General features: G+C 42.0%; 1 protein-coding gene across 1 annotated transcript in view; it reads left to right on the top strand.

Annotated features, from left to right (window-relative positions):
- si:ch211-39i22.1 (skin secretory protein xP2) overlaps positions 1-17,533 on the top strand; it is a 31,308-nt gene extending 13,775 nt beyond the window's left edge. Inside the window, exons 6-12 of the mRNA XM_056290128.1 lie at positions 2,373-2,417; positions 6,303-6,392; positions 10,863-10,889; positions 12,265-12,285; positions 15,242-15,361; positions 17,120-17,176; positions 17,330-17,533. Coding sequence (XP_056146103.1) covers positions 2,373-2,417; positions 6,303-6,392; positions 10,863-10,889; positions 12,265-12,285; positions 15,242-15,361; positions 17,120-17,176; positions 17,330-17,358 — 389 coding nt within the window. The 3' untranslated portion in view covers positions 17,359-17,533. The remainder of the gene's footprint in view (positions 1-2,372; positions 2,418-6,302; positions 6,393-10,862; positions 10,890-12,264; positions 12,286-15,241; positions 15,362-17,119; positions 17,177-17,329) is intronic.
- Positions 17,534-18,053: the final 520 nt, after the last annotated feature.

The raw sequence follows: 18,053 nt of genomic DNA, 5'->3' as shown, positions 1-18,053 counted from the left end.
GTACACAAGTTTGAATCTATATTCGAATTTCATCTTATCATCAGCCACTTCTCCGGGTTCAGGTCACGATAGCAGCAAGCTAAGTAGGGCACTCCAGACATCCCTTTCCCCAGCAATGCCCTCCAGCTCCTCCGGGAGGATCCCAATGCGTTCCCAGGCCAGATTGGACATGTAGTCCCTCCAGTGAGTTCTGGGTCTACCCCGGGGTCTCCTCCCAGTTGGATGTGCCCAGGAGGCATCCTAATTGGATGCCCGAACCACCTCAACTGGCTCCTTTTGACGTGAAGGAGCAGCGGCTCTACTCCAAGCTCCCTCTGGATGTCTGAGCACCTCACCCTATCTCTAAGACTGAGCCCAGACACCCTACAGAAGAAACTCATTTCAGCCGCTTATATCCGCGATCTCATCCTTTCGGTTGCTACCCAAAGCTCATGACCATAGGTGAGGGTTGGAACGGCTTAGCTCCCTCTTCACCAGAATGGTCCGGTACAACGTCCACATTACTGCTGATGCTGCACAAATCTGCCTGTCAATCTCCCACTTCATCCTACCCTCACTCATGAACAAAACCCAGAGATACTTGAACTCCTTCACTTGAGGTAACAACTTATCCCCAACCCGGAGGGGGCAATCTACCATTTTCCGGTAGAGAACCATGGCCTCAGACTTGGAGGTGAGGTGCTGACTCTCATCCCAGCCATTTCACACTCGGCTGCAAACCACCCCAGTGCACACTTGAGGTCGCGTTCTGATGAAGCCAACAAAACCACATCATCTGCGAAGAGCAGAGATGCAATTCTGAGGTTCCCAAAACGGACACACTCCTCACCTTGGCTGTGCCTTGAGATCCTGTTCATGAATATCACAAACAAAATCAGAGACAAGGGACAACCTTAGCGGAGTCCGACACCCACTGAAAACGTGTTTGACTTTGTGCCAAGAATGTGGACACAGCTCTCACTTTGGTTATACAAGGACAGGAAGGCTTGTAACAACTGCCTCAGTACCCCATACTCCTGCAGTACCCCCCACAGAGTGCCACGGGGTATATGGTCGTAAGCCTTCTCCAAGTCCACAAAAAACATGTAGACTGGCTGGTCAAACTCCCATGCCTCCCTGAGCACTTCCACAAGGGTGAAAGAATTGGTCCATTGTTCCACGGCCAGGAAGGAATCCACATTGTTCCTCCTGGATCCGAGGTTCGACAATCAGTTGGAGCATCCTTTCCAGCACCCTAGAGTAGACTTTCCCAGGGAGGCTGAGCAATGTGATGCCTCGGTAATTGAAGCACACCCTCCGGTATTTGAATTTGCTAGTCAAAAATGTCTCACATGTCAAGTCTAAATATAGACCTATCCAGTGGCTAGTGATGAGTTGTCTAACATGTTTTTTACCATTTGCACGGTGAAGTGAAGCAGAGACGGTAATCATTTAAAAGAAGTTCTTAGCAAAATGTGCAAAAAATATGAGGATAAACATTTCCAAAAACACTTAGCAGAGTTCATGGTTGCATAGTAGCACATTACTTCTTACTTTCAATTGTTTCATTGACAGTCCAGAAACCAAAGTGTTTCCACATTGCATTCTTTTGGTGTTGTCTTCATGCTTGCTCAGTAATCCAGGTAAGAAATTCACAGAAAGTTGAACAGATGAACTGATTCAACTTTCTGTGAATTTTTGGTGTTCTTACAAGAGGATCAGATTCATTGTCACTGTCAACCACTTTGTAAAATGCTACTCCTATGTTCCTAACTTTATTTCCACTTTCTAACTAAATTAGGTTATTTGAATTTTTTTAGTTTTCAGAGTGCTTGCAACAGTTTCAGCACATATATATGTATTTATATATGTATGTATGTATGTATGTATGTATGTATGTATGTATGTATGTATGTATGTGTGTGTGTGTGTGTGTGTGTGTGTGTGTGTGTGTGTGTGTGTGTGTGTGTGTGTGTGTGTGTGTGTGTGTGTGTGTGTGTATATATATATATATACACATAAGGACACAGTAATTTCAGTAGCTGGACTGTATGTATTGAGATGGCTCTGTCAGTACAAAGTTAAAGACAATATGCAACCTGCATACCAAAGACATGCATGTCATTCTGTTGCAGTAGCCTACAAATCATTGAAGTGTCATTTCAGTCCTCTTTTATGTGTGTGCCAGAAATGAAATAGAAACTATTTTGTTTACGAGTAACTGTACTGGACTGAAGGTTGTTTTTCAACAAGCAGCAGTTGAACATTTGGTTACTGAGCATTGACATTGTCTCTGACAGGGACGAGTGTCCTTGCTTTTGGTTGCTGGTTTTGCACTTTTATTTTTAATCTGATAACTTACAACTCATCATGTCTCTTCTGTTTGTCATCAGCGCCTGCAGATGTGCCAGAGGTCACTGAAACTAAGGAGCCTGGAGGTAAAATTACCATTCATTTAATTCCCACATTTACGCTTTAAATGACTTCTATGGCCTTGTGACACATCTCAGAAACACCGTGAGAGCAACGTGCTGGCACACTTTGCGGGCCTTATTAAATGAATCACAAACATGAACAGGCACGGCACTCAAATCCTATTCTTTGAAGGCACAGTTCAAAGTAGAAAATATGCAAACAGTCCCAAAAGGACAATTAGCTCACACAGTTTAATGTGACGTTGTGTCCACATCTGCTTGTTTTGTAGCCCAGATGAGTCAGTCCTGATTCTCCTTGCCTTCTAACCAATGTCCAAGTCAAACCCCATTGGCCACAGGCCCCAACACAACCAAAATAACACCATCCCCTCAAACATCAGAATAATGTGCCGCACCATGTGTGACTACTTGGAAGACAATCACAATATCTGTCAATATGAGAAATGCAATAAATTGCTGGATCTGGCCCAGATTGAACTGACTTGTGAGAAAGTGATTTTACTAAGATTAATTTTGATCAAATAAATCTAATACATACAGGAAAAAAAACAAAAAAAAAACAGGGATATCAATACTACTACAGAAATCCATGCCCATGGACCTGGTTGGAAATAGTTTTAAAAAAGAACATTAAAAGGGAACGTGTGGAGGAAGTTATTGAAAGACTAGTTTGAATACTGTTGTTGAGTCAGACACACAACACAGTCAGTTCCAGACTTGTTTCAGTGAACTCAAGGCATCTGTTTGTTGAGGGATTTTTTTTGGGGGGGGGGTGACCATACTGTCAATCATCCCACTTCGTTTTGGTCAATTTGAATGATCTGATGTGTAATGTCAGAGATGGATGAGTATGTAATTAGATGAAACAGTGTGTGTGTGTGTGGGGGGGTAATATTTTATGTTCAATCACATTTTTTTAATTGTTTGCCAAATAAATTTGCACATTTAAGATATTTGGCTTGGTGGAATAGCCAATATAAAGAGCAGTAAAGATGTCCAAGAATTTTATTCAAACTCTCTTATAATCGTGTAACTGAGAATGTGTGGCTTGGCTTGTAAGTGAGGGATTTGGGGATTATTGGATATCTGATGTGATCTGCATTGTTAGTTTGTGTGGTTTATGCATTTTTTGTGGTAGGGTAGAGCAATTTATTTTTAACACAATTAAGCAAACTGATGAATTCTCCTCAAAATTTAAAGGATGAAAAGCATTTTCATGCTTTTTTTTATGACGCATTCAACTCATAAACAAATTATTTCAAATGAATGCTGCAACACATTTGAATATTTAGTAGTACCATCTGACTGCCAGTGAGAATTTGACTTGGAAAAACTGTTAATATAAAGATGTAGCTACTGTTCATTTTAGCCGTGCTCATTTCTGTTTTTTTTTCTCGCCCCAAAGCCTGAACCTGACCTGAAGGTATGGGCATGTCTGGAAATGTACAGTTCAGTATAGGTGCACATTTGAAAAGTTCACATTCAAAAATTTTTTTTATTTATTCCCCCCCCCTCCCCCTTTTTTCGCCAATTGTACATGGCCAAATACCCTATTTTCCGAGCTGTCCCGGTTGATGCTCCACCCCCTCTACCAATCCGGGGAGGGCTGCAGACTACCACATGCCTCCTCCGATACATGTGGAGTCACCAGCCGCTTCTTTTCACCTGACAGTGAGAAATTTCACCAGGGAGACATAGCACGTGGGAGGATTGCGCTATTCCCCCCAGTTCCCCCTCCCCCATGAACAGGTGCCCCCAACCGACCAGAGGAGGCGCTAGTGCAGCGACCAGGACACATACCCACATCTGGCTTCTCACCCGCAGACACAGCGGTTTGTTTCTGTAGGGACACCCAGCCAAGCCGGCGGTAACACGGGGATTCAACCAGCAATCCCTGTGTTGGTAGGCAACGGAATATTCTACCTGGACACCCCCACATTCAAAATTTTTCACAGCTACCTGAAGTCTTCAAAATATAGCATAATTACTGAACACATTGGTACCACAGTAAAGGGTTTGTTTCTAGGTTTGTGGTAGTGGTCCAGTTGTATAGGGTTACCTTCATGTACCTGTGGTTTTCTAATGTGTTTAAGGCATTTAAATTCTTGGCTTAATTCAACATGGTGTTGTTCGTCTGGAAAAAATATGTGGTTTGCTCTGGGAAAACTGCTTTTGAAATAATGTTGGGTTTCACCAACAACAAAATGTTCCTGTATGTTTTGTTTTGGGGGAAGCCTTGTTTTAAAGATTTCCTCACTCCCCCAAATTACCATAATGTGAATTGTGCTGCTATACAATATCTCCAAAACCTTGCATGTGAGATGTCTCCTCACCTCATCTCTCCTTCTCTCTACTCACCCCATCCATCCATCCATCCATCCATCCATCCATCCATCCATCCATCCATCCATCCATCCATCCATCCATCCTTCCATCTTTATCACTCCCACATGCCTCGTTGAATCCACATTTCAGTAGAGCCATTCTTACATGTTCTGTTTTTCAACTGTATTTCTTATGTTTCGTTATTTTATAATTCCATTATAATTCTCTTTCAGCGTTGTTTTTGTAAATAGTGTACAAACAACATGCATTTCCCGTTGTCCGTCTTGGGAGATAGATCCCTCCTCTGTTGCTCTCCCTGAGGATTCTTCCTATTTTTTCCTCCCTGTTAAATAGTTTTGTTTTGTTTTTTTAAGGGAGTTGTTGCTTATCCGATGTGAGGGTCTAGGGACAGGATGTTGTGTTGCGGTAAAGCCCACTGAGGCAACTTTGTAATGTGTGACATTGGGCTATACGAATAAAATTGACTTGACTTGAGAGGAGCGAAATGTTGCCTAAAGGATATGAGCAGGAAGGATAGGATAGGAAATGAAAGGGAAATAACGAATAAGTGTAAGATAAGAAAGAAGAGAGAGAAGAGCAGAGGAGTTGAGGCAGATTGAAAAAAAAGGTTCAGTGAGGACCGAACGAGAGAGGGCAGCAGACAGGAGTGAAGAGACGAGGGAGGGGTAGCCCTGTGTATAGCTGCAGATAGACAGGCAACAGATAAACAGGCTGCAGATAGACAGGCAACAGATAGACAGGCTGCAGATGGACGGGCAGCAGATAGATGGGCTGCAGATAGACGGGCTGCAGATAGATGGGCAGCAGATAGATGGGCAGCAAATAGACAGGCAGCAGATAGACGGGCAGCAGATAGACAGGTTGCAGATGGACGGGCAGCAAATAGACAGGCAGCAGATAGATGGGCAGCAGATAGATGGGCTGTACCTAGATGGGCTGCAGTACAGCGCGCTATGTGGAAACTTGCCTAGCAGCATAGCCCAGGTCAGGATCTTGTTCCTGCTGAATGTGGGGATTGCCTTACTATTTACATCTGTGGGCTCAACGGTGTCAAATTGACATCCTAGGTTATACAATGCTGATGCATGTGATCTGGTTTCAGGTGGGTATCTGGTAAATGAGTAAATCTCTGGATAAATGCACTTCTTTTGTCCTGTCAACCGCATTTTAATTCATTGAATCGCCCTTTGGCCTGCCCAAGCCAAAACTAGTTTCTGGATTTGTTGAACTGTTGACTTTGTATGAGTCACTATAGATTTTAGTCATCTATGATTGATATAATATAATATGTTAGACTTAACTTTCTTCCACGTGGACACTATTTCCATACAAACCTTTTGTAAACCCTCTCTCTGTATTTTACACTGCCCACCTTCACTCACCTGGAGGGTACGGTTGGGATTTAGTATCCTGTCCAAAGACGACTTGATAAAAGATTGAACAAGGGTTCCCTGGTTACTGGCCAAAACTGTTAACTCCCAGCCCTAAGGCTGTACATATGCTCATTATTTAGCATACTAATAACCTTTTGTTCATTATTAGATGGAGAAAATGTGGAAGACAATCTGAAAGGAGACAAGGTAGATCCACAAGTTCCCCCGCCCAACAAAGGCCGCAGCGGTGGATCCATTGGTTAGTAACACTAAGTGATACTCTTAAACCCATCTGGTATTTTGATAGCACTGCTGTAAACTGTAACTACACCAAAACCTTTACGTAACCTGGAGATGACTTCCCGGTGGTGGGGGGGGGGGGGGGGATCCTGGCATTAGTGCTCTGGCTTTTACAAAATAAATGGATTTTTCCCACATGATGCCCCCTGCATGCCAAAAAAATCCAAACTTAACATGAGGAAAACGTTCTCACCATTTCAGCTGGAGTCACACATGCATTTCCCCCAGCTGAACATTTTTGCCTAAATTTTGGAGTATCAAGTTTCGCCAACTCATAATTTATGCTACCGAACCTAATGTTTTTTTTCCCGCACTTTCCACTAATAATATTGTCAAGCTCCAACCACTTGTATTTTCACATCCTACTGCCCTCATCTCAATGTCTACGAGGGAAAGTTTCCTATGGTATACTCCAGTTATTGTAGGGGGGGGACCCATTCACTGTATGCAACAAAAGCCATTCACACAGCTGTACCCTTCCACCGTACACAGTGATTTGTAGGACTGCATGACTATAGCTCAAGAGTTAATCCTCATTGTTCTGTTAATGCAAATATTGTGATTATGGTTATAAATTATTATTTATCTCAGTTTCAGGACACAACATTTCTTCAATGCACATTTGCAACTCATAACACTGGGCCTTCCGGTTCTTTTTCTCTTTACTCATCACTCTTTCCAAGAATGTGCTAGGCTGTGATTCTCTCTTTCTTTCCCACCCTGACTTGTGCCGATTTCTTCGGGTTCAGTCACATGAGTGCAAGTTGCACACTGTAGTGCATGATTGGTGAGGCATAATATGAGACTGTTAGTTACATTGATTTGTATAATAATAATATAATGTAGATTATAATTCAATAACTTCAAATTGCATAATCGTTCATTGCAAAAAACAAGAAAAATCCCGATAGCTGATTAATTGTGCAGCCCTAAGTGGCCCCCTTCCTCTCTCTGCTTTTCTGTTCCACTCAGCTCACGGGAATAAGCACCACATCCATCATGTAGCTTAAATATATTTTAAATAGTTGTGATGTAGTTTATTTTATGTGTTTTATCCTAAAAAGTATCCTAAAAAGTATACTTCCCCTTTACTTAAAATGTATCAGTATACAGTATATATATCCATCCATCCATTATCCAAACCGCTTACCCTACTCTCAGGGTCGCGGGGATGCTGGAGCCTATCCCAGCAGTCATTGGGCAGCAGGCAGGGAGACACCCTCAACAGGCCACCAGGCCATCACAGGGCTATATATGTATATATGTATATGTGTATATATACTATGTGTGTGTATATATATATATATATATCTCAACATTTTGTTGAATAACCAGAATGCACTGGGTCCATGGTGATCTCATAAGTGCTCAACTAATGAGGAGCGGTTGATCCGTTGAGCACTTACAATGACATTGACGGTTTCTGAAAAAAAATGCTATATACATACATACATACATACATACGTATACATACATACGTATACATACATACGTATACGTATATACGTATACGTATATATATATATATATATATATATATATATATATATATATATATATATATATATATATATATATATATATATATATACACTACCGTTCAAAAGTTTGGGGTCACCCAAACAATTTTGTGTTTTCCATGAAAAGTCACACTTATTCACCACCATATGTTGTGAAATGAATAGAAAATAGAGTCAAGACATTGACAAGGTTAGAAATAATGACTTGTATTTGAAATAAGATTTTTTTTACATCAAACTTTGCTTTCGTCAAAGAATCCTCCATTTGCAGCAATTACAGCATTGCAGACCTTTGGCATTCTAGCTGTTAATTTGTTGAGGTAATCTGGAGAAATTGCACCCCACGCTTCCAGAAGCAGCTCCCACAAGTTGGATTGGTTGGATGGGCACTTCTTGCGTACCATACGGTCAAGCTGCTCCCACAACAGCTCAATGGGGTTCAGATCTGGTGACTGCGCTGGCCACTCCATTACCGATAGAATACCAGCTGCCTGCTTCTGCTCTAAATAGTTCTTGCACAATTTGGAGGTGTGTTTAGGGTCATTGTCCTGTTGTAGGATGAAATTGGCTCCAATCAAGCGCTGTCCACTGGGTATGGCTTGGCGTTGCAAAATGGAGTGATAACCTTCCTTATTCGGAATCCCTTTTACCCTGTACAAATCTCCCACCTTACCAGCACCAAAGCAACCCCAGACCATCACATTACCTCCACCATGCTTAACAGACAGCGTCAGGCATTCTTCCAGCATCTTTTCATTTGTTCTGCGTCTCACAAACGTTCTTCTTTGTGATCCAAACACCTCAAACTTGGATTCATCCATCCACAACACTTTTTTCCAGTCTTCCTCTGTCCAATGTCTGTGTTCTTTTGCCCATCTTAATCTTTTTCTTTTATTGGTCAGTCTCAGATATGGCTTTTTCTTTGCCACTCTGCCCTGAAGCCCAGAATCCCGCAGCCGCCTCTTCACTGTAGATGTTGACACTGGTGTTTTGCGGGTACTATTTAATGAAGATGCCAGTTGGGGACCTGTGAGGCGTCTGTTTCTCAAACTAGAGACTCTAATGTACTTATCTTCTTGCTCAGTTGTGCAACGCGGCCTCCCACTTCTTTTTCTACTCTGGTTAGAGCCTGTTTGTGCTGTCCTCTGAAGGGAGTAGTACACACCGGTGTAGGAAATCTTCAATTTCTTAGCAATTTCTCGCATGGAATAGCCTTCATTTCTAAGAACAAGAATAGACTGTCGAGTTTCAGATGAAAGTTCTCTTTTTCTGGCCATTTTGAGCGTTTAATTGACCCCACAAATGTGATGCTCCAGAAACCCAATCTGCTCAAAGGAAGGTCAGTTTTGTAGCTTCTGTAACGAGCTAAACTGTTTTCAGATGTGTGAACATGATTGCACAAGGGTTTTCTAATCATCACTTAGCCTTCTGAGCCAATGAGCAAACACATTGTACCATTAGAACACTGGAGTGATAGTTGCTTGAAATGGGCCTCTATACACCTATGTAGATATTGCACCAAAAACCAGACATTTGCAGCTAGAATAGTCATTTACCACATTAGCAATGTATAGAGTGTATTTCTTTAAAGTTAAGACTAGTTTAAAGTTATCTTCATTGAAAAGTACAGTGCTTTTCCTTCAAAAATATGGACATTTCAATGTGATCCCAAACTTTTGAATGGTAGTGTATATATATATATATATATCGTTTTTTTTGTTTTGTTTTTTGTTTTTTCGGAAACCGTCAATGGTGTTGATAAAAGTGCTCAACAAATGAGGAGTGGAAAAGGTTTTTTCCCTATACACACACACACACACACACACACACACACACACACACACACACACACACACATATATATAAGCAACTTTATATGTTAAATAAAAGTAACACACATTATTTTAGTAGCTATGTGTATGTGATTGCTGTGTTCATGACATGTAATAAAAGTGAGTTTTTAGGTCTACAGACATTAAACTGTGAGATAGTCATCATCGTCCACCCAGTCCATACAGCAGATCTGTAATAAGTCGGGTAGTAAAAGCCTTTGCAGCACCCAGACATTTCCTAAGGCTGCGCATGTTAACAGTTGTGGGTTGAAACAAATTAGACGATGGACGTATTTGTGGTGGATCTGCACATGACAAGAAAACAATAATGTTTCTAATGAGCATAGTTCCCAGAGACAAACAAAAAAAGGTTAAGTTCCCTATTCCCTTAGGAAAATCTTCATGACCGTTTAACTGTGTGGCGGGAAAAATATTATTACCAAAGCAACTTCTCCCTGAGTTTTACCTGGAGTTATTCCTCATCTGGATGCTGACTCACATAGGTCATTATAACCATTATAATCTAGTGAATGACATTCAGCTCCAATGCCTTGTAATTAGTGGCTTCGTCAAGCTTCGGCAGGTATAGTAATATTGTCAGCAGGCAGATACAGACAGGCAGTAGACACTGGGTTTGTTTGCATTGGAATTACAATCAAAGATCAGAAAGAGAAAATGTGTGTGTGTGTGTGAGAGAGAGATAGACAGAAACAGAGACAGAGAGACAGAGACAGAGACAGAGAGACAGAGACAGAGATAGTGAGGCAACAAGATGTGTTTTTAAGTAGGTGTGTATGTGGGAGTTTCTTTGTGTGAGTGTTTGTTTAAGTGTGTTTATGTATGCATGTGTGGTTGCGTAGACAGTGTGTGTGTGTGTGTGTGTGTGTGTGTGTGTGTGTGTGTGTGTGTGTGTGTGTGTGTGTGTGTGTGTGTGTGTGTGTGTGTGTGTGCATCAAGATCCGTTAGGATAGAAACTGTAGAACTCTAATCCCTCCAGGGTATAAACCACTACAAAGAGAATAACCTCCCTTTCTCCCCTCTCCCTCTCTCTCTCTATCTCTCTCTCTATCTCCTTAGCCCACTCATCGGATGCCACAGGAGATGGTAAGTCTCTTAAGCTTTTAACGACCAAAAATAAATGAATAAATAAATAATAATACAATCTAACACCATCCTGAGCTCAAAGCACACAAACTTTAGTCGGACAGACAGGCAGGCAGGCAGACAGACAGGCAGACAGACAGACAGGCAGGCAGGCAGTCAGAGAGACAGACAGACAAACAGACAAGCAGGCAGGCTGATAGACAGACAGGCAGGAAGACAGACAGAGAGACAGACAGGTAGACAGACAGGCTGACAGACAGACAGACAGGCATGCAGGCAGGCAGGCAGACAGACAGACAGGAAGACAGATGGGAAGACAAAGAAAGACAGACAGAGAGACAAACAGAGAGACAGATGGGCACGCAGAAAGACAGACGGATAGACAGACAGAAAGGAAAATAAAGAAAGACAGAGTGAAACAGACAGGCAGACAGGCAGGCAGGCAGAAAGATGGACAGGAAGACAGACAGGAAAATAAAGAGAGACAGACAGGCAGACAGATGGACAGACAGTGGAGCCAGCTGAAATCCTGTTGTTTTAAAGCCTAGGGAAGCACAAAAGATATTACTAGCGTGCTTCAGACAATACAAACAGGATACATGACTCAAACTGATGACTGAAACTGCCATTCTTGAGTGTTTTTTCTGTGAATTTTCATGTGTAGACTTGTCACATCTGTTATAAGGACTTGTGAATTCTTCTGTAATAAAACCGGCATTTCTCCTTTATTTAAACCGACTTCTCTTCCTGCCTGCCAACTGTAAAACAGATAGAATGTCACTTGCCGTCTTTACACCCACCTAACTCAGATACTCTGTTGGCTTTAGGGAATAGCTTTGAAACAATTAAGCAAGGGGTTTTGTGTATCGAGCTTTTAAAAACTTATAATAATATCAGTTCAGAGATTGTTTTTTTTTGTTGTTTTTTTTACATACGCAATATTACATAGTGCTTGTACTGTGTGTCCCAGGCTATAAGTCACTTTTTTTTGTTACGCATCTGGCTGGTCTTGCGATTTATATTCTAAAGCGATTTATACAATGTAATTTTGTCGGAGGAAGATACTACATTTCAACAAAAGCCACTAGGTGGCACTGTTTAATGACGTGACTCAATTGAAAATACTGTACTAGCGTATAAATGAGATTTATACAACGAAGCGACTTATATCTGTTTTTTCCTCGCAATGACTCATTTTTTGCTAGTGCGACTTATACTCTGGTGCAATTTGTAGTCCGGAAAATGGTATATCAATTTAATTGTGTGTGTGTGTGTGTGTGTGTGTGTGTGTGTGTGTGTGTGTGTGTGTGTGTGTGTGTGTGTGTGTGTGTGTGTGTGTGTGTGTGTGTGTGTGTGTGTGTGCCTTCCATTATAGCTGGAACACCTGAGGCCCAAGGTGAGTTGAACTCTTTTTTTCCGCCCCCATGAATATGTTTGCAGCTGTGCATATCTGTCCACACAACCATTTTGTTTTCTCTTGCCTCTTGGAACGTCACACAGGTGTATCACTGCTTACCATATGAAAATATACAAGGTCAATTTCTAGGACCTTTTACCTGTATGCAAATCCACTTTCTTGGAAATTGTTTCTCATTTAGTTTTTTGGTCTACTTCATGAGTCAATGCATAATGATGCGATACTTAACTTAATTGACTACTGGGGGTAAAGTCATATCGTCCCTCTCCCAGTGAGGGAGGTCAAAGCGCAGGGACAGCCACAGAAGCCCCCCCCCCCCACACACACACACACACAAACTTTGAGCCTCTACGGACTCAGTAACTTTCTAAAGGACACTTCAACGGGTTTGCCTTGTTGAAGCAATATCTGACTACCACCTGGCTACCTTGTATGCCCCAACAGCCCAAACAGCCTGTGCCCCTCCTTAACAGGTTAGCGTCACAATTTGCATAAAAATGGCATAATGGAAATTCTCTTCATCTCTCATGGTGATTTCTTTGAAATGTCTCTCCCTGTTCCCCTGTACAATTACTGTGTGTCATAGTAGTTGTATTAGCAATACTTGAAAAGTTTATTTCAAAGGTCATAGTTGGCAACGTATGTGATAAGGGTGGCGGGTGCTGAGTACACATCGTTCCCATTGCTTTCTCCTCCAGTAGGCAAATGGTATTGGTGGTGCTTTGAGGGCCTACCGGTTGCTGCATGTTCCTCATCATATATACCACTCCCCAACCTTTGTGTGTGTGTGTGTGTGTGTGTGTGTGTGTGTGTGTGTGTGTGTGTGTGTGTGTGTGTGTGTGTGTGCACATGTGTTTGTCTCCTGGTCCTCGTGTGTCTGTACCTGAGTAACTTGTCTACTATAATTCATTCTGACTCACTATACCCTCTCCTAGTCATTCCTGTTTGATTTAACTGACATATTCTCTGAGGGTTTGCTTTTTAATTCATCGGACCTCTCTTTCATTTCTCATGCCCTAGCGCCCTCTTTTAACTTTCCCTTTCAGTCTGTTTTACTCCGTGATTTACAGCGCATTCACGTGTTCCTCGGGTGATCCCATTTCCCGAGTTGGGAGGCCGTTCCTCCAACTTCAGTGTGTTCATGAGCTTTTAAGTCATAACGTGGAAACAACATGGTAACTGCAAAGGTGTGTTGTTGCTCAGACTGGTTGCTGCACCAGTATATCCCCTAAAACCACTAAAATGTTGCTTTACCTGACTTGTTGTCAGGGTTAATGCTAATATGTAAATAACTTTTCTAACTAATCTAGGTCACTCTACGTGGACGGCAACTGTTGGTTACAACCTAACACCACATGGCTTACCTTACAAATGAGATGTGCAAAAAAATTGATATGCAATACGTGAATTAATAAATTTCTTACCATAAACCAAACATTTACTTTCATCCGCCATGTTCTTGTGTATATGACATCACAAGTCTGAGTTGTTGGCCCAACTTGAGACGGCATTTATAGGAATTTTCCCAGTCGGGAATTCATTTTTTTGATTATTCCAACACCACGTGAATGCACCATTAATTATTGTAGCCTTCCATTCATCCCCTCTCTCCTCTTCCTGACTCACTCGCTCCCTCTCATCTTGCCTTCCTCTTTAATCAATTCCCTCTTTTTCTCTCTTCTAGCCTATATCCCTTCTTTATTGCAGTGTGTTGAGAGAACGTAACTCCGGGGACGGCAATAAGGCATTTATTAGAAGACTCATTAATATGAGTCTCAGGCCTGTCATTAGGATTTGACGTTGAGAGTTGAGCTCATCTTACCCTGTATGTTAACCCTTAAATACTTTATTTTCCTGGGAAAACATCTTGTAACGGCTTCAAACAAAACTTCCTTGATGATAACAGCAAAACAGGAACGTCAGACCAGTATTAGCTCGTCATCCTGTGAGTTTCACTCTTCACTAATTGACTCCTTCCATGATTTCACTGGTTTCTTGCCGTCACTGGTTAAGAATCTCATGGGCCACCAGTAAATCAGGATTTGTAAGCTTGTCTAATCAGGAGAACTGAGCAACACTGCATTCATAACGTCTGCTTTTGCTGAAGACATAGCCTCCTTGCAAACATGACGTTAGCTTACCCCAAGGGCTCTTATGGGCTAAGGTCCTCCTTCCACAACTTCACAAACCAGCTGAAACATCTGAAAGTAGACTTGCAAGGGAATAATGCTTTACTTGATAAAATGGACACAATCGCTAATTCTATTCCATTTATTTTAAGTGTAGTTGAATGTTGTGTGTGCGTGTGTGTGTGTGTGTGTGTGTGTGTGTGTGTGTGTGTGTATACCTGCGTTTGAGCATATGTGTGTCTTTGTTGTAAGTAAGGGTGTGTGTTACATGGATCTATCTAATAAATTCTGTGACACAGCACACAAATTATTCTGGGATTTTGCAGCATTTTTGTCATAGTAGTAGGGCCACAGGAGAAGACAGTATTATGTTGCTGGTGTTGTGGCCCAAGTGGGTCTAATTATGGGAAAGCTGAGTGAAATGGGATCAGAAAATGTATTCTCTCTCTCTCTCTCTCTCTCTCTCTCTCTCTCTCTCTCTCTCTCTCTCTCTCTCTCTCTCTCTCTCTCTCTCTCTCTCTCTCTCTCTCTCTCTGTCTCTCTTTCTCGCCCTCTCTCTGACGTACATCTTCCTTATCCACCTCCACCACTTTAACCACAAAGCGCCATCTAATGGTGCACCTCGTAAGTTCACATTGCACTGAAAGCCGTAATAAAGAGGGCAATGACTCATATTCTGCTCGCACAAGAAGCTTTACTGACAAAGAGAGAGAGAGAGAAAAATTAATCCACATATTTAAACTTCCCGATGCACCTGTGTTGATAAGTGACCTTGATTTGTTTTGTTTTTGTTTGTTCTTCCTCAGCAAGCAGCAGCTCCAGCTCGGTGGCGGGCATCCTGAGTGCCGTAGCCGTGGCCGTGGTGGGCGCGGCCACCGGGTACTTTACCTACCAAAAGAAGAAACTCTGCTTCAAAAACAGAGAGGGTGATTATCCATCTTAATGACTGATTTACTAAAAAACTAACAGGCTGTCACAATCATTATAAAAAAAAAAAAACAAGGCAAAGTCTGTTTTATTTTCCAAATTAAATTTCACATTACCGAGAATTGACCCATTGCCCACTGCAACCTTTAGACTTAATGCAGAGCTTAAGAGAAATCCAACAAGTAAAATTGATAAGCGCCAGCACGTAGGCCAAATCAACTACCTAACAGGCTACGGCCATGATACGAGTGACTCGTCAAAGCCCTCGGTTCTTAAAATCACCCCTGTAAAAAGTCACACAACTTCAAAGATAACTGTTTTCCTATCTTATGGGATCTCATTAGCGCAGTTGTGACATGCAAAGCGTATGTTTATGACCGAGCTTACGACATACATCACCCACTCCACCCTCGTTTTACCGTTCTCACCACTGCCCGCAGGTGCAGCACCCTAATGTGCAGAAGGGTCATTTTGCAGAGATGAAACCCCTCTGCTATGGCGCTGAATAGACAGTCGTGGCTGGTTATTGTAGGGTGAAGGTTATTATAGGGTGTATCGCTCTAAATAAATCATTAGTATACTTCTATTGGGTTCCCCTTAGCACAAGCCAATACTATATCTTTATGAACTTGGTGTCTGATCATAAGCGTCTATGTCTCGGCTGGGTCCCTGGTTAAAGCTCTCTGAGGACCACTGGTCTGCATAGAGGAAGAATAAATGACTGAATCAGTGGACAGCCCCATTACTTACTATCCATCACACAATGACATGAACTCCCACTTGAGTACACCGGTCCCATTTTGAAGGTCATCCAGCCCTTACAGAGGAGTGAATGGCTGAGACCTTCTGAGGGTCCGTTTTAGTAGGTCACCCAGGCGAGATCGAGGGGAGATTACACTTAAAAGGTTAGAAACTCACACTCTGCTGGTTTTTTCACATCATCAGCGCTGCATTGGGACCTGGCCAACTCAGCTCTACCTCTCAGAGGTTGCTGTCAATCACCATCAGGGTCACGTACACATCCTCCGCACTGATACCACCGATTCAGCAGAACTGTAATTTACAGTCAACATGGAGCTGACCAAACAGAAAGAATGCGTTCAACTTGACAAATCAAGGGGAAAAACAATTGACATTGAGCAGAGGATTTCCTGGACCCACTTAAGGATTGTTAACATAAAAAACAAGCTCTGTTTAGTAGTGATGGAGGGGAAGGGGGGAAGTACCACTAACTTTAACAGATCACTTTTATTTTTAACCAGTTTTTGGCAGAGCTGTATATTACTTTGGCATCGCAGGTTTGGGAATGGGGTTACTTGTTCTCTGTCTCTCTCTCTCTCTCTCTGTCTGTCTGTTATAGGGGACAGTATTAAAATAAAACCTGATCCAGGACAGGATGCTGTAAAGCCCCCTGAGGAAAATGTGTGATATTGGGCTATGCAAATAAAATTGACTTGACTTCTTTGAAGAAGAGAAAAAAATTTAAATGCAATAAAAATGCAAGCTGACATAAAATGCTCTATCTGCCTCTGTCTGTTGCCTTGTTTCTCTTTTCCCCTCACTTTATTAATCTCTCCGTCTGTATGGCTGTCTTTCTGTGTTCATGTCTATCTCGACTATTCATGTCTCTCTCTCTCTCTCTCTCTCTCTCTCTCTCTCTCTCTCTCTCTCTCTCTCTCTCTCTCTCTCTCTCTCTCTCTCTCTCTCTCTCTCTCACTCACTCACTCACTCCCCCCCCTCTTTTTTCTCTCTAACAGCAGATCCAGAAGCTGCTCGCAAAGCTGATGCAGCAGAGGCACAGTCAGACCCCCAGGGTATAAAACACACACACACACACACACACACACACATGCATACACACATACATACATACAGTATACACAAATGCAGACATGCTTTGACTAAACAGTTACTTTCAAATGTGTTGATCTTTATACTGATCTTTGTCCTATTTTTTCTACTTTCAGTCCTTAGCAACCTACTCAACGCTTCTTAGACTGGCAGAGATCACATGACTGTCTGGACCAATCACAGTCAAGCAAAGTGGTGATCACACTGGCAGGCTCTACCCTCAATAGGGCTATAATACTGTGAGACCCCACTGTAGGACTGTGTGTGTGTGTGTGTGTGTGTGTGTGTGTGTGTGTGTGTGTGTGTGTGTGTGTGTGTGCGTGCGTGCGTGCGTGCGTGCGTGCGTGCGTGCGTGCGTGCGTGCGTGCGTGCGTGCGTGCGTGCGTGCACATGCTTAGGAGTGTGTATAGGGAATCAAACGTTAGCTGTCAAAGACAGAATAAGTGTTTGTGTAGAAAAAATACAGATATTATGATTTTTAAAATGGGGAAACCCCTAAAATAATGGGTTACATGGTCTACTTTAAGCCAAATCTGGAATTGTAAACTAAACATCTGTTCTTTCAAACATCATTCAGTAAGAAAACGAATCACTAACAATAACAATTACAGAATAATAACTATTCTTTATTTAATTGGTATGGCTGCAGTCAAGCAATTGTCATACAGTAAAATGTGAATGTAAATCCGATGTGTTATGTAACACATGTAGTTGTGAGGTTAAGCATTCAAAACCAGTTACAGAATTACTGGTGTTACAGTCATAGAAGTTCCACTTTTAAATGCATAAAAGCTACTACTGCCTTCTTCTCTCCTCCGGGCACCAGAAAATTGTATGAAT

This window comes from Lampris incognitus, chromosome 11 (genome assembly GCF_029633865.1).
Source record: "Lampris incognitus isolate fLamInc1 chromosome 11, fLamInc1.hap2, whole genome shotgun sequence".
In the NCBI taxonomy this organism is placed as follows: domain Eukaryota; kingdom Metazoa; phylum Chordata; class Actinopteri; order Lampriformes; family Lampridae; genus Lampris; species Lampris incognitus.
Note: the sequence above shows the minus strand (reverse complement) of the source record. Positions and strands in the feature narration are given on the sequence as shown.